The sequence below is a fragment of the Marmota marmota genome, unplaced genomic scaffold, assembly GCF_001458135.2.
Source record: "Marmota marmota marmota unplaced genomic scaffold, marMar, whole genome shotgun sequence".
Lineage (NCBI taxonomy): Eukaryota > Metazoa > Chordata > Mammalia > Rodentia > Sciuridae > Marmota > Marmota marmota.
The window spans coordinates 6473611-6488501 of record NW_025999962.1 but is presented as its reverse complement, the minus strand read 5'-3'; the positions used below and the strand labels follow the sequence as shown (position 1 = coordinate 6488501).

The following is a 14891-nucleotide window of genomic DNA, read 5'->3' as shown; positions in this document are numbered from 1 at the left end:
GTGGCGGGCCGGGGACTGCGCCTCTAGAGCCGCGAGTTCTTGGGAATTCGCCGCAGCGGACGCTCTCGGCGGATTTGTTCCTGTGGCCTCCTCCGGGCCTGGCGGAGGCCCGGCCCCTCGCACTTGCCCCTACCTTTCCTATCGAGTCCGCATCCCTCTCCAGCCACCGCGACCCGGCGAACAGAAAAAGGAACTTCCCCACCCCCTCGGGTGTCGGCGGAGCCCCCAAGCCCACCCCTGGGAGCGGGGCGGGGACCCCAGGCCGAAGAAGATATTTCCTGAGGATTCTCGTTTTCCTCTCCTGTATCTCCGAAAGAATTAAAAATGGCCGAGAATGTGGTGGAACCCGGGCCGCCTTCAGCCAAGCGGCCTAAACTCTCATCTCCGGCCCTTTCGGCGTCGGCCAGCGATGGCACAGGTTAGTATCGGGGAGCCCCGGCCTTCCACATCCCCCTTCATCGTTTCTGCTCAGTCTACCTTTATTCTTCTGTATTTTTTCTCGCTTTCTCTCCTCCTAGTTTCCTGCCCCGTAATTAATTTTAAAGGTGTTTGAATGAGCTGGTCGAAAACGTCCAGTGGCCCAACCATTTTCTTTGCCTCCTGATACATTCGTTGCAACACTATGTCATATCGATGTGTGTTCTGGAATTAGAGCTCTTAAGTGAGTGCTGTATGGAAATGGCCTTTATTGTTGCTCCAATGCAGTTTAATTTGAGAAATGCCAATGCATTTGTGTGTAAGAATTTTTTATGCGATTTTAGTTTTGATTTTTGTTGTTAGTAATTGAGGAATTTTGTATTCTTTCTCCTTCGTTATACTTATTCTGTTTCCTTTACTTTCCCACTTTTCCTTTTCAAGATCTTGCTCCTTTCAGAAGATTTTCTGTTGAGAAATAGGATGTAAAAAATCTTGGTTTTGTGTGTGTGAGAGAGTAGATTTCAAGTTTGACGTAAAGTTTTAACAAAATTATTTGCTCTGACCAACCATTTTTAGCCTTTTTTTCCCCTCCTTATTTGCTTTAAGAATCAATATGGAGCGCAGTTCATTTTACATCTCCCAGTTCATTTTCTCTGAGACCAAAATGTCTGAAACTCTGGGTTTTCGGGTTGGGAGACTAGAGGCATTTTCTTTGCAGTTTGTCACTTTCTTATGGTGAGTGGGGAGAGAAAAGATAAATGATTTTCTGGAATTGTGTATTTGGAAATTGAGATTCGAAGTTGAAAGTGTCCCAGTCATGAACTTCAAACGTGAATTGCTTGTACAAAAGTTTTAAAATATGCATTAGGTTTGTGTTTGTTTTTGTCCTTATACTCTTCAAATATATTTGAAGGTCTTGGTTTCAGTTTAAAAACTCTCTGATTCTTTTCTTTCTTGAGTTGTAGACAGTCCCTTTGTTAGGGGAAATTCAGGGAATCTTTTCCATCATCCTTTTCTTTTCCTACTTACTGTTTAATGGTGTTATCCTGATGGCCAGCGACCTTCTCTTTTGCAGTTGTAGTTGTTTGAGATGCCAGGATAATGAAGAGGAAGAATGGCTGGCCATCTGACAGTCCCCAAGATGTTCCCCCTTACTATGAGCATCTCTTTAACTCCCTGAGAACAGGGACAACGTCATCCCTCCATCTGCCAGTGAGAGTGCATAATGGAGTTAAGTGTACCCTTTAAGTTTGCAGAAAACTTCTAGAGCATGTTTCTAAGTAGAGTTCGTCTCAAAGGATGAAAATATGAGGATATAGCAAATGCTTTGAATTTTTTGCTTTTATAGAGTTAGGTGTATCATAAGTCACAGGTCCAAGTTAACCTGCAAAAATTGAGAAGTAGGAGTCTTAACAGTGTTCTTCTTCCGAAGAACAAGCACTGGCCATGTGTGAACTTTGATCTGTGCTGTGCCTTGAAGTTTCTGGAGTTTTAAGGGTTTTTTTTTTTTTTTAAAGCTCTTTCTCTTCAAAGTTCATACGCATTAATATGTTGTATTTCTTTGCACTTACTACGGTGTCATTCAAATTTTAAAATCATCTTAAGACATGTATTTTCCTGTAGATTTTTGTGTTATTTCTTCAGTTTTTGTATAATACAGTTTTTGTTCTTTAGTTTTTGCCTAAGGTGGTAATGGATTTTACATTTGCATTAGCTAGTAACTGTTGTAGGGAAAACTTTATATGCTTTATTTTGATGAGTCCTGATTTGAGCAGTTTAAACTTGGAAGTTCTGTTCTTGTCTGTTCAGGTGCACTGCTTATTCTCCATTACTGATCTGTGCCCTTGACTAACTTCTGTCAACTTGGGCTAACTCATTTTGGTAGTGTAATACCGGATTAATAAGCAAAAACTGTTTTACTTCTTGAAATATCTTTGAATATTATGAGTCCTAAATGTAAAAAAAAAAAAAAGAGTCCTTAAACATTGGAATTAGTTAATTCACTAATTCTTGAATTTGATCTTAACGGTTTTCTAAGATTTGTAGTGAGAGTTAATCCCCCCCCCCCTTATCAATTCTTTACGCCTGGAATTCTTTGTACAATTTCAAATTTTAACCACTTTGGATTTTTGGGGGGGTTAGGGGTGGGAGATGAGTATTAAAAAAAAAACAAACAAACCTGCCACTCTCTGAACTTCACTTCATGCTGAGCACCATTACATTTTGATATTTTTTGTGTAATGTAAGTTTGCAGGCAGTTTTTAATCGAGACACTTTTAAAACTTCACATTTCAAATTTACAACTTTACATTTTTGACTTGTAGCTTTACTATTTTATAAATGTGAAAGGAAGCTGTTCTTTGATATTTGATTATGATTAGAACTGGCCAAAATGAGCCAAAACTTCTGGATCCCAGAAACTTTCTTTTTTGGTACTGGGCATTGAACCCAGGGGTGCTTACTGACTGTGCCACATCTTCAGCCCCTTTTTTATGTTTCATTAGAGATGGTCTTGCAGAGTTGCGAAGTGCCTCGCTAAATTGCTGAGACTGGTTTTGTTTTGAACTCGAGATCCTCCTGCCTCAGCCTCCTGAGTACTGGGATTACTGGCGTGTGCCTGGCTAGATCCCAGAAACTTTTTAAAAGTTTCTAGTGTTAAGCACATACCTACAAAGGATGTTTGAGTGTTTTACTCTAATAGGAATGAAAACTGGAATCCAGTGGGTTGACATGCTGAAGTATTACAAAACAAATTAATACTTAAATCCCAGCTTCTGAACTTCTAAGATTAGGCCCTGACAGAATGAAAATGACTTATTTAATGCTCAAGTATAGTAAAAAATTTCCAGGTTGATTCAAGTTTAAGTTTTGTATGTCAAAATAGGGAGAAAAAGAGACTTTTTATCTTTTCACCTTTATGATTGTTTCAATATTTGCATTTTATTCATGGAAATTTCTGTTTAGTTTGGGCCGGGCCTAGTGGCTTGGAAGGTTGAGGCAGAAGGATCACAAGTTTAAGGCCAGCCTAACCAACTTAGTGAGCGCCTGTCTCAAAAAGGACTGGGGAAGTAGTGTAGTGGCAAAGCCCCTCTGGGTTCAATCCCCAGTACCAAGAAAAAAAAGAACATTTTACTTAGTTTGGTATGGTTAGGGCAAAATCATTCAATAATGAAATGCCTTTTTATCCTACCCCTTTTCTCCAGAAAAGACCATAAAAACTGTTTATAAAAATTTGACTAGAAAAGTTCATAACAGGTAAGTTCTAGAAAAGTTTCTTGAACCTGTTTTTGATAATCTGAGTAGAAATGAGAAGGATGATCCGTTGCCATCTTTGCTCAGTGAATATGTTCTGTCACTGCTTTGTAAGCACTTAACTGCTATATATACTGAAAAGAACAGACTTTGGGATGATGGGTGGTCCTACTGTATGTGTTGAGATTGGCTTAGGTTTATGCCTTCCCCACCTTCCCAGAGGTTCAGGGCAAAGTATAAAATATACCAGCATGTCAACCACTAGATTAATGTATACATTAAAAAGATGGTAAGGATTTTTGAAATGTCAGTTTTACTTTGTCAAAATAATATTATGCACCAGTGGCTTACCATCCTTAGCAGAACATTTTGATGGAGGCCATTCCTTTCTCAGTTTTTAGACCTGTGGTGTTATAATTTTATTTTTTAGGCATGAATGTTTACTTTAGCGTTATGCTTCTGGCATCTTTGGTCTAGTGAGGTATTACTGACTGGAGCATTTTACCAACTCCCTTAATTTTCTTTGGCCTGGTAAGATTTATTCTTCTCAGGGCCTAGTAAATTCATTGATAGGACTTGAAGAAGATTGTGGTCGATAGTGAGTAAAAGTGACTTTTTTTTTTTTTTTTTTTAAGTTGTAAGACACCCTTTTTCACCAGGAGTTCATGTTCTATTGCAGGGATGGGAAATGTATTAGCATGTCCAGTAAATAGATGGGAGAGAAGTTTTGAAGAAAAGCTTTCTGCCTTGGTTACCTTTTGGCATTTTTTGTTTCTTTAATTTTCTACCTCTTCTAAACTAGTCCATAAAAAGGAAAAAAAAAAAAATAGAAACAGTTGAAAATTAGTGCATAGTGGTGTTTGTAGAAACATTAAGTGGTTAAATAGGAAAGAGGAAAAGAGTGGGAAGAATGTTGCAGATACAAGTGGGAGTGTAAAATACTTCTTCCTGGTGTATTTATAAAAACAATTCAGGAGTTATTCTGCCATACAACCAGATTAATGGAAAAAATAAGACATGGCTTCTTTTGTGTGTTTGTCCAGATTTTTAGTTTCCTCCTTTCTGAACCTGAATTTATTTATGTTTTTTTTTTTTTGGAAGTACTAGAGATTGAACAAGAAGCCTCTGCCTCTTGTATGCTGGGCAAGCACTCTGCCACTAAACTACACACCCATTTTTTTATTTTTTGAATAACATGCTATTGCAATGTTACCGAGGTTGGCCTAGAACTTGGGCTTATAGGCATGTACCACTTGTCCTCCACCTGAAGTTGAATTTTTTGAGTATAGCAAACAGTGAAATTAATGGCCAATTGAAACACTATAGCAAATATAAAATTTTTAAACATTGAATTTTTCAGATTTTTTTTTTCACATGATAGGTGGTAGTTTCCTTTTGAAATTTTAATAGAAATTTTTTATTATTGCTCAGTTCTCAAAAAGGAGTTAAGAGAATAAATGTTAGTTTAGGTATTAAGCCTCTTTTAAGCAATTTGGATATAATTTGTTTTTAAATGTAGATCCTTTTTATAAATGCTCAAAAGGGCAATTAGGAGTAATTTTGTTAAGTGAGAGAGATAGTAAAATTAAAACTACTGGGGGAAAAAATGAGTGGTAAAGAGAATGAGATTAGAGTCAAGACTATCAGAGTATAGATCCCATACCTGTATTGACTGACTATGAATCTTGGGCCAGTTATCTAATCTGTGTCTCAGCCTCTTTTCCTCAAGTATCACTTTATAGGGTTGTGGTGAGGAGTAAAGGATAATTTTTTTTTTTTTTCTCCCTAATACTTGGGATTGAACCCAGGGGGCTGTACCACTGGGTACATACACATACATACATATATACATACCCGCAGCCCTTTTTTAATATTTAGAGACAGCTGAGGCTGGCTTTGAACTTGGGATCCTCCTGCCTCAGCCTCCTGAGCCACTGGGTTTACAGGTGTGTGCTACCTACCGCTCCTGCACTCCTTTGATTTTGAGACAGGGTCTCACTAAGTTGCTGAGGTTGTCCTTGAACTTGTGATCCTCCTGCCTCAGCCTCCCATGTAGTTGAAATTATAGGCATGCCCCAGCATGCTGAGCTGAGAATTCTTTTTATAAAATGCTTAAAACTACTTGCTGCTACATAGGTTGTACTTATTAACTTTTAATTGTTTTTAACTTCATTGCCAAATACATCACAAGAAAAGTGGTGATATGTTTTGTTTTTTAAATGGTTATATATTTAGAGTAGATAAAGAGAAGGGCAAGTACATGAAGTTTGGATAGCAGTGTTAGAGTGTGATTTATGATGTAGGATTACATCATCTACCCTAAGATTATTTTTTTAGGAGTTTAAAGGATATGGAATAAAGATTAAACTAAGATTAAAAGTACTATATTTATTGCATAGAATGTTTTGTATATGTAATTGAAGATGAACAGATATTTAAAGCATAACGAGAAACTGGAAAACAAATTGTTCTCATTTGGTATTGCTTAAGATAAGAATGGCTTTTTCTAAAGAATTGTGTGATTGAATACTATTTTTTCTCTCTTTCATTTGCTTATCTGGGTCTTAAGTTTTTCTTATGGAAGAAGAAAAGTAGGAACACTCAGTGCTTTTCAAAAGTTTGACCACACCCCATTAGAACTGCATTTTATATGTAGAACCAGAGACACTGTCTCAACAAGGGAACAAACAATATTTATTTTTACTACTTGTACTCCAATATTTTCTATTTCGTTTTTTTTTTTTTTTTTTAAGCACAGATTTGCAACCCAGTATATTGATTTCATGACCCACTGTTGGTGTATGAGCCACGGTTTGAAGAGTATTTGTTAGAAGAGTTGACAAGATGGCAGTTGTTAAGTATTGAGGCAACATTTTCTGTATGGTGGGATTTTATCCTCAGTATAGGGAACACTGTGATATCCAGACATACATAGTCCCTTCTTTTCCTTCCTGAAGTTTATAGATAAAGGGGAAGAAGGGTGGGGGAGGTATAGGGGGACCCTTAACCCAGTAGTTATAGGCTCTGGGACCCGTCTTTGAGCATTGGTGTCAGATGGAATTTCGTGGGTAGAGATAGGATTAATAAGGGTGAACCCAGGCTGGAACAGGAGTATGAGGCCAGAGAGTGTGGCCTCTTCAGGGAACCTCAGGAATAGCAAGAAGTGCACTGTAAAGTAAGCAAGAGGTCATTCATACAGGGCTGATGATGTTTTAGGAGTTTACACTTTGCATTTTAGCTGTTTTAAATGGACGGAACTAGAATTATACCGTGGAGGATTAATTTAAGTGAGAAGTTCTTTGGGAAGAAGAAGGGAAAAATAGAGTGAGCAGTGAGAAAATGTTTCAGTGTTGGTAAGGATGGGCTTATCACAAAGGTGGACAAAGGTGGAAAGATCTGAAGGAAGATTGATTTGATGTTAGGTAGCTCATGGAAAAGGCAACGATAATTCCCAAGTTTCAAGTTGGGGTAGCTGGAAAGGTGATGATTTACTATGTTAGAGAATGTAGGAAGATTTTTTTTTGGTGTGTAGTGTTACGTATATAGCAAGGAGGCTAGTAATGGATTTAATTTTGGATATTTTGAAGTGGTATGGTTCTCCTGAATTGAATAAGTCAATTTTCATTTGCTCTTCCTGTATCTCCTTTCAGCCAACGGAACATTGAATACCTACTAAGTTTAGGCATTTGGGATGTAAAGAATAGTGCTTTCTACTTTCAAAGCCTTAAGGGATCTGGATGGTATATGTGTACATAGTTATCTCACAAGTTTTGTTTCTGAAAAGTTTCAAAGGAAGAGGATAGGGGTCATTTCTGACAGGGTCGGTTTTGGGTTTGGCTGAAAATCAGAGAAAAACATTTATTTGCTGTAGCTGAAGATATCTTACCTTTTCTTAAAAGTAGGAAAGTTGGAAGAGTGTTTCAGGTAGAACAAATACAAATGGTTCTGATGTGTCTGTAACAAAGGCTGTGTGGTTGGGATTTTTTTTTTTTATTATTTTTATTTTTTAGATGTAGTTGGACACAATACCTTTTTTATTTTTATTTTTTATGTGGTGCTAGGCGCACGCTCTGTCGCTGAACCGCAATCCCAGCCCAGTTGGGATGTTTTCATGCCATGCAGGTGGAAGAGAATGTTGGGGTCCTATTATTGGAAAGATAAAATATGCTAAGAAATGGGCCATTTATCTTGCCATTGGGGTTAAAATTGTAGGAGCAGAAGAGTGAAATAGTTGACGAAAACTGGGAGAGAACATAATGGAAGAAGATCAGGAGTAGGTTTTTTATCTCTTGAAATGAGCTTATCAATTGCCTTGGAAGTTTATGGTAAATTAAAATTACCAAAGTGAATTGTTTAAGATCCATATTTTTTAACCAATTAACATAAATGTAGAAAATATAGTAGTCACAAACAGTTCACTTTCCCCTTTGTTATTTACAGATGTGCAATTTTAGGAGATTTTGTTAAGAGATGGTATGATACCTTCTCCATATAGGATCCCTATGGGCATTTGTTTGGGGCGAACCCCAAGGTGTACTCAAAATCGAGAAATGTTCAGCGATAGTTAAGCACACAGTATGTTTTTTTTAAACTTATTTTTTATTGTTGTGTTAATTACACATAATATGGACACATAGATATGGACACACAGTGTAGATAAGTAAACATATCATTGTGTTGTTAAGGTGGATTTTAATAAATAATAATGTTCTCTTGTGGTTATTTTCACACTGTTACTGTATGAGAACATTATTGGTAAAAAGCAAGGCAGATAGTCAATGTAAACCTTCTAAAAGCGGGTCCCAGTCACATTCCTGATTAGTTACAGTACTCTTATCTCTGTTTAAATTTTAATATGTAAGTGATAATGTTTAAGAATGGACTTCCAAGTTAATCTCTTCCCAAAGTATAGCATCTTTCCCCAACCTCCTGAGGATTGAACCCCAGGGATGCTTTAAAACTGAGCTATATCCCCATCACCCCCTTTTAATATATTTTTAGTTTAGATGGACACAATACCTTTATTTATTTGTTTGTTTATGTGGTGCTGAGGATTGAACCCAGTGCCTCACATGTGCTAGGCAAACTCTCTACCAGTGAGCTGTAACCCCAGCTCTTTTATTTTTTGCTTGCCTTTTAGTCCTCAGTACTAGGGAGGCTGAGGTAGGGAAATCAAGTCAGGAGGACTGCTTGAGGTCAGCATGGGCAGTATAGCAAGACCCTTATCTCAAAAAAAAAAAAAAGTGCATATTTTAAAATTTGCTTGTGATTTTGCCTTTTGACTCTATTGGATTTAAAAGTAAGTAGTTGCCAGAATGAAGAACTATGTGATCCTGTATAATCATCATCCTCAGTCTAAATGTAGATAAAGAGATTTTTCAGTTGTTTTGGAAGTATTAAAAATCTTGTCTTAAGTGTGGATATTTCATTTTAGTTAGTGTTCCTTCAAATTTTGTGGTTTGAAATGTTTGTGCCTCTTTTCTTGATAAGTATTTTTGTTTTGTTTTGTTTTGTTATTCTGGGGATTGAACCAGAGTCTCTCACTGAGCTATATAGTACTTTTTTATTTTGAGGACTTGCTGTTTTGCTCAAGCTAACCTTGAACCTTGGGATCCTTTTGCTTCAGTCTCCTGAACAGCTCAGATCACACTTGACTGCATGCTGCCATTTTTTTCTTCTTTCTCTTTTTAATTGTTTCATATGTAAGGTATTAAAATGCTACTTAAAAAATACAAAGGGAAAGTTATTTTAACCTCATATGCTTGTGAAGGTTGAATTGCCTCATATTAAAGGCTACAGTCTGGACACTGTGACATATACCTTTAATTTCAGCTGTTAATATTGAGGCAGAGGATGATGAATGAATTCAAGCACAGCCTAGGCAACATAGCTAGATTCCACCCCCTTCTGCTTCCCCAAAAGTCTAGTGTTTTGAAAGTTGCATGCTTTTAAGTAAACAGTGTAGGAATGACCCAAACCAATGATAACAAGGAATCTTTGTGATTAGTACCATATTTCACCACATAATGGCTACAGATTTTATTTATTGCAAAAAAAGTGGGGTGCGACCATTATGTGACATTAAAAAAAAAAAACAACCAAAACTATGCCAGTATTACTTAAAAATCATTTATTACTAAGAAGTCTTTGGCACAAGATTAGGAAGCACAAATTACTCTTGCATATGAATTAATATGGTGGCAACAATTATGCAGTGAAATACAGCAGTTTTAGTGTTTAGCCAAACCATTATAAGAATTATGTTAGATAGATTTTGACGTGTGTGTGTGTGTGTGTGTGTGTGTGTGTGTGAGAGAGAGAGAGAGAGAGAGAGAGAGAGAGAGAGAGAGAGAAATTCCAAATCCCTCAACAGGAGCTGTGTACAGGAGGCTCCATTCTGATCTCTGCCCTCCTCTGCACTCATTTGGCTCCCCCTGCTTTACTTTGATGAATTGGATGAATCTCCCCTCCCCTCTTTAGGTTGTTCTCTTTCTCCAGTCTTCATCTGTTTAGCTTCTGCTCATCCTCTGACCTCACCATCAGGGTAGATGAAGGAAATAAAGGTTTCCAGATCTGGGATGTCTGTTCTGGTTTTTTATTTATATTTTGCAGTGCTGGGGATTGAACTAAGGGCCTTATATATGCTAGGCAAGTGCTTTACCGTTGAGCTACATCCCCAGGTCTTTTTTAACCTCATTTTAATGTGAAGAAAGGAGAAACAGTGGGTGGAGTCTGTTCTCTAAGTGGGTACTTGAGAATTTACTAGTTAAGGTTTCTTTTTTGGTGTGATGTGGGGATTGAACCCAGGGCCTTGTGCATGTGAGGCAAGCACTCTACCAACTGAGCTATATCCCCAGCCCTAGTTCTGGGATAATTAGTAAGGATTTTTGCTTAATAAATACACCTTAAGAACAGAACTGAATTGATTTGACTTCAGTTTGCCTAAAGCACAAAAATAAACAGTTCAACAAATAATTTGTGACCCTCTAAATGAAAAAAAGTGTAACTGTAAGAGGAACTAATACGGTAGAATTAGATTTTGAGCTAAAATTCTTTTAAGTTTTGCATCCTATTTAAGTGTTAAAACTTTCTTGTAATTATGCTTACAAGACAGTGTAGTTTTGGGGATTCTGTTGTTAATTGTGCTAATTTTGAAGGTTATGCTTCTTGTATATATTTCATGGTGGATGATTTTAAGTTTCAGGAGAAATTTTGAATTGTCTTAATCTTTTGATTTTTGGAAAGACTAAGTGAGCAGAATTCATTTTACAAGGAATTATGTGGTTAAATCTGCTGTGAAGACCACAAGCAATAGGCACCACGGGTGATCTATAGAATCAGTACCCAATAATGAAAGGGTGATTTGACTCAATAATTTTCCACATATTTAACCCAAACTTGTTTTTATTTAAATTGTCTTTTTTTCCCCCTTGGTGCTGGAGATTGATCCCAGGGCCATTCTATGTTCCCAACCCCTTTTATTTTTATTTTGAGACAAGGGGTCACTAAGTTGCTGAAGTTGACCTTGAACTTATGATTCTCCTGCCTTAGGTTCCCTAGTTGCTGGGAACAGGCCTGTGCCACTGGTGCCTGGCAGTTCATCACATTTCTAACACATGGTCCATTGGATAAACCATGTGTTATGCTAAATTTTGTTTTATTTTTAAAAATTAATTTATTTGGCACTGGAGATTGAATTTAGGGACACTCTGAGCCATATCCCCAAGCCCTCTTTTATTTAGAGACAGGGTCTTTCTGAGTTGCATAGTGCCTCACTTTTGCTGAGGCAGGCTTTGAACTCTAGATCCTCCTGCCTCAGCCTCCTGAGCCACTGGGTTTACAGGTGTGTGCTACCTACCGCTCCTGCACTCCTTTGATTTTGAGACAGGGTCTCACTAAGTTGTTTGCCTCTGTAACTTACTGAGGCTGGCTTTGAACCTGTGATCTCCTACCTCAGCCTCCCAGGCTCCTGGAATTACAGGCATGCACCACCATGCTCAGTCCTTTTTATTTTTTGAGACAGAATCTTTATTAGTTACATAGGCTGGCCTTGAATTTATGATCCTCTTGCCTTAGCCTCCCAATTAGCTGAGATTATAGGTATGTGCCACTGCTCCCAGCCATAATTTTTTTTGGGGGGGGGTGTGTACTGGGGATTGAGTTTAGGGACACTTAACCATTGAAATACTGAAGCTAACTTTGACCTTGTGATCTTTCTGCCTCAGCCTTACAAACTGCTAGGATTACAGGCTTGTGCCACTGCACCCTGTGCCATAATGCATTTTTGAGCTTCAGTACTCTTTTTTTCTTTTTTTAGTTGTAGATGGACACAATATTTTTATGTGGTGCTGGGGATCGAAACCAGGGCCCCATGCTTGCAAGGCAAGCTCTTCACCACTGAGCTACAACCCCAGCCACAGAGCTTCAGTACTCTTAACTTTGCCAACCTCTTAATCACTGATTAGTGCCTGATTAATTTTTTAAGTCTGGAAATACTATTTAAAAGTTTGTTAAGTTGTTTTCTCAGTTTAAAATTTTTTATAAAAGTTGTAGATTCTTATGATGTTCAATGATTAAAAAAATAAAAATGAAGTCTATTTTCATGTATAGGAAGGATTTCAGAGCGAGATGCAAGGAATTTGAACAGGTTCTGTGAATACAACAAAATTCACAACAAAATAGTAGTCTCTTAGGGGAATCAGAGTTGGCATCAGTTACTATATCTGTTTTAAAAACACAGAGGGAATCAGTCATGTTCAAATTTATGTCCTCCCAAGGAGGGAATAGGGTTGTAAAGAAATTTGAGGAGAATGGATCCTCCTCCTCCCAGTTCCTCTTCAATCAAAACTATAGTGTTTTATATTTTAAGTAAACATGGAAACAAACTGTACTAAATGATCTTTGGTGGGGTTAACTTGGCACTCGATCACCATGCTATATCCCTAGCCCTATTTCGTATTTTATTTTATTTTTAGAGAGAGAGAGAGAATTTTTTAATATATTATTTTTTAGTTTTCGGCAGACACAACATCTTTGTTTGTATGTGTGCTGAGGATCGAACCTGGGCCGCATGCATGTCGTGCAAGTGTGCTACCGCTTGAGCAACATCCCCTGCCCCCTATTTCGTATTTTAGAGACTGAGTTGCTTAGGGCCTCACTAAGTTGCTGAGGCTGGCTTTGAACTCATGATCCTCCTGCCTCAGCCTCCCAAGCCACTGGGATTACAGGTGTGTACCTCTGCGCTGGGTGCATACTGTACTAAAAAAATCTTAAGAAACCTTTGTTCTGACCCATATGTGCCTTAGTCCCCAGCACTCTGAAGGCTGAGTCAGGAGGATCACTTGAGCTCAGAACTTGGATACCAAACAGGGCATTGTAGTAATACCCTGTCATAAACAAACAAAAGATTAATAATTTAGGTGTAGTACTTTAAGAATCTTTTAAGAAACTGTCACATTCTTAGAACATCTCAATGATGAAAGGAAATAAAATAAGTTTTAATGTCCTGAGAGTTAATTGTTCACAGTTGGAAAGTAACATTTACAAATAGGACAAAGTGGCTTGTAGTATTCACATACTTTGCACATAGATGACTGATGGTGGCTGATAGCATTTGGGATCATAAATGTCAGAACTTTGAGATTTAATCAAAATAGTAATAATTAAAGTTAGGACTGTTGACAGTCAATAATAGACAAAGTGTTTTCAACACTGGAAAAAAACATAGTGTGTTTGATCATGGGTCAAGGTTTGTATTACTTTTTATTTTTTTATATGGGGGATTGAACCCTGGGATGCTTCACCATTGAGATACATCCCCAGCCCTTTTAATTTTTCTTTTTAAATTTTTTTGGGGGGTGTTACTAGGGATTGAACTCGGGGGCACTCAGCCATTGAGCCACATCCCCAACCCTATTTTGCATTTTATTTCGAGACAGGGTCTCACTGAGTTGCTTAGCGCCTCTCCATTGCTGAGACTGGCTTTGAACTCGCGATCCTCCTGTCTGTGCCTCCTGAGCTGCTGAGATTACAGCTGTGTGCCACTGTGCCCAGATTTTTTAAAAATTTTAAGACAGGATCTCAGTAAGTTGCTTAGGGTCTTGCTAAATAGCTGAAGCTGGCTTTGAACTCGGGGGCACTCAGCCTTTGATCCTCTTGCCTCATCCTTCCATGATGCTGGGATCACAGGCATGCACCGCTGCTCCAGGCATGTTTTAGTCAGCCTTTTCACTGCTGTGACTAAAGGACCAAACCAGCACAGTTGTAAAAGAGGAAAGGTTCAACAATCTACATGGCTGAAAATATAAGGTTTTTAAATACAAGTAAGATACCTTTAATATACTATTATAATGTTAAATACCCAATTAGGTATATCATATGCAATTATAAGATATCTGGAAACACTTCACTATTAATAAATATATTTAATATTAGCTATTTGTACCTTGTCTGTTTGAGCATGTGCAATGAATATGGGAAATGTACATGTTTATTAAATGAAGCTGGGCCCATTGACACAGATTGTAATCCCAGCTACTCGGGAAGCTGAAGAAGAGAATCCAGTTCAAGGCCAACCTGGGCAATTTAGCAAGTCCCTGTCTCAAAATAAAAGGATGGGGATAGCTAGGGATATAGTTTAGTGGGTAGACTGTTTGCCTAGTCCTGGGTTCAATTCCTAGTACCAAAAAAAAGTTGTCTATTAAAAGAGACCTTTATCCATCTTATGCTTATAATTTGGTAAAGAAATAAGATGCCCACAAATAATTTAACTATAAACAGATGGGAGATAAGACATGAATAGTTGAGGTTTTAATAAAATGGGCCATTTTGGAAAACAGCAGTATTGGGATCCATTTTTGAATTGAAACCAGAGTATAGATCTCATGGTAGCAACTATAGTTAGAACTATTGAAATTAAGTTTAGGATTACCAGTTTAAAAAAAAAAAAAATCAACCCTCAAACCTTTATTTTCAGTATCTACTACTGTAGTAACTGACCCCCTTTCATAGGAGACTCTAATTTGTAATGTTAAATATTTGTATCAACAAGAGACAGCAAGCAAGCAAGCACACTAGATTTAAGTGTAGTGCAGGTTAAATCCTCAATCTAGGGCCAAAAATTATACTTCCTTATTGCTGACATCATTATTACTTACACTTATCCTTCCTCAGTGAGATCTGTACATTTAGTTGTTATTTACTTCTGAGATTATTGAGAAAAT

General features: G+C 37.6%; 1 protein-coding gene across 3 annotated transcripts in view; it reads left to right on the top strand.

Moving 5' to 3' along the window:
• The window catches only part of Ep300 (E1A binding protein p300), a 78882-nt gene continuing 63991 nt past the window's right edge, over positions 1-14891 (top strand). For 2 of the 3 annotated variants that reach the window (XM_015501876.1, XM_015501874.1), the window contains exon 1: positions 1-418. In XM_015501876.1, coding sequence (XP_015357362.1) covers positions 325-418 — 94 coding nt within the window. In that variant the 5' untranslated portion in view covers positions 1-324. The remainder of the gene's footprint in view (positions 419-14891) is intronic. The other variant, XM_048803094.1, reaches the window with a different exon arrangement.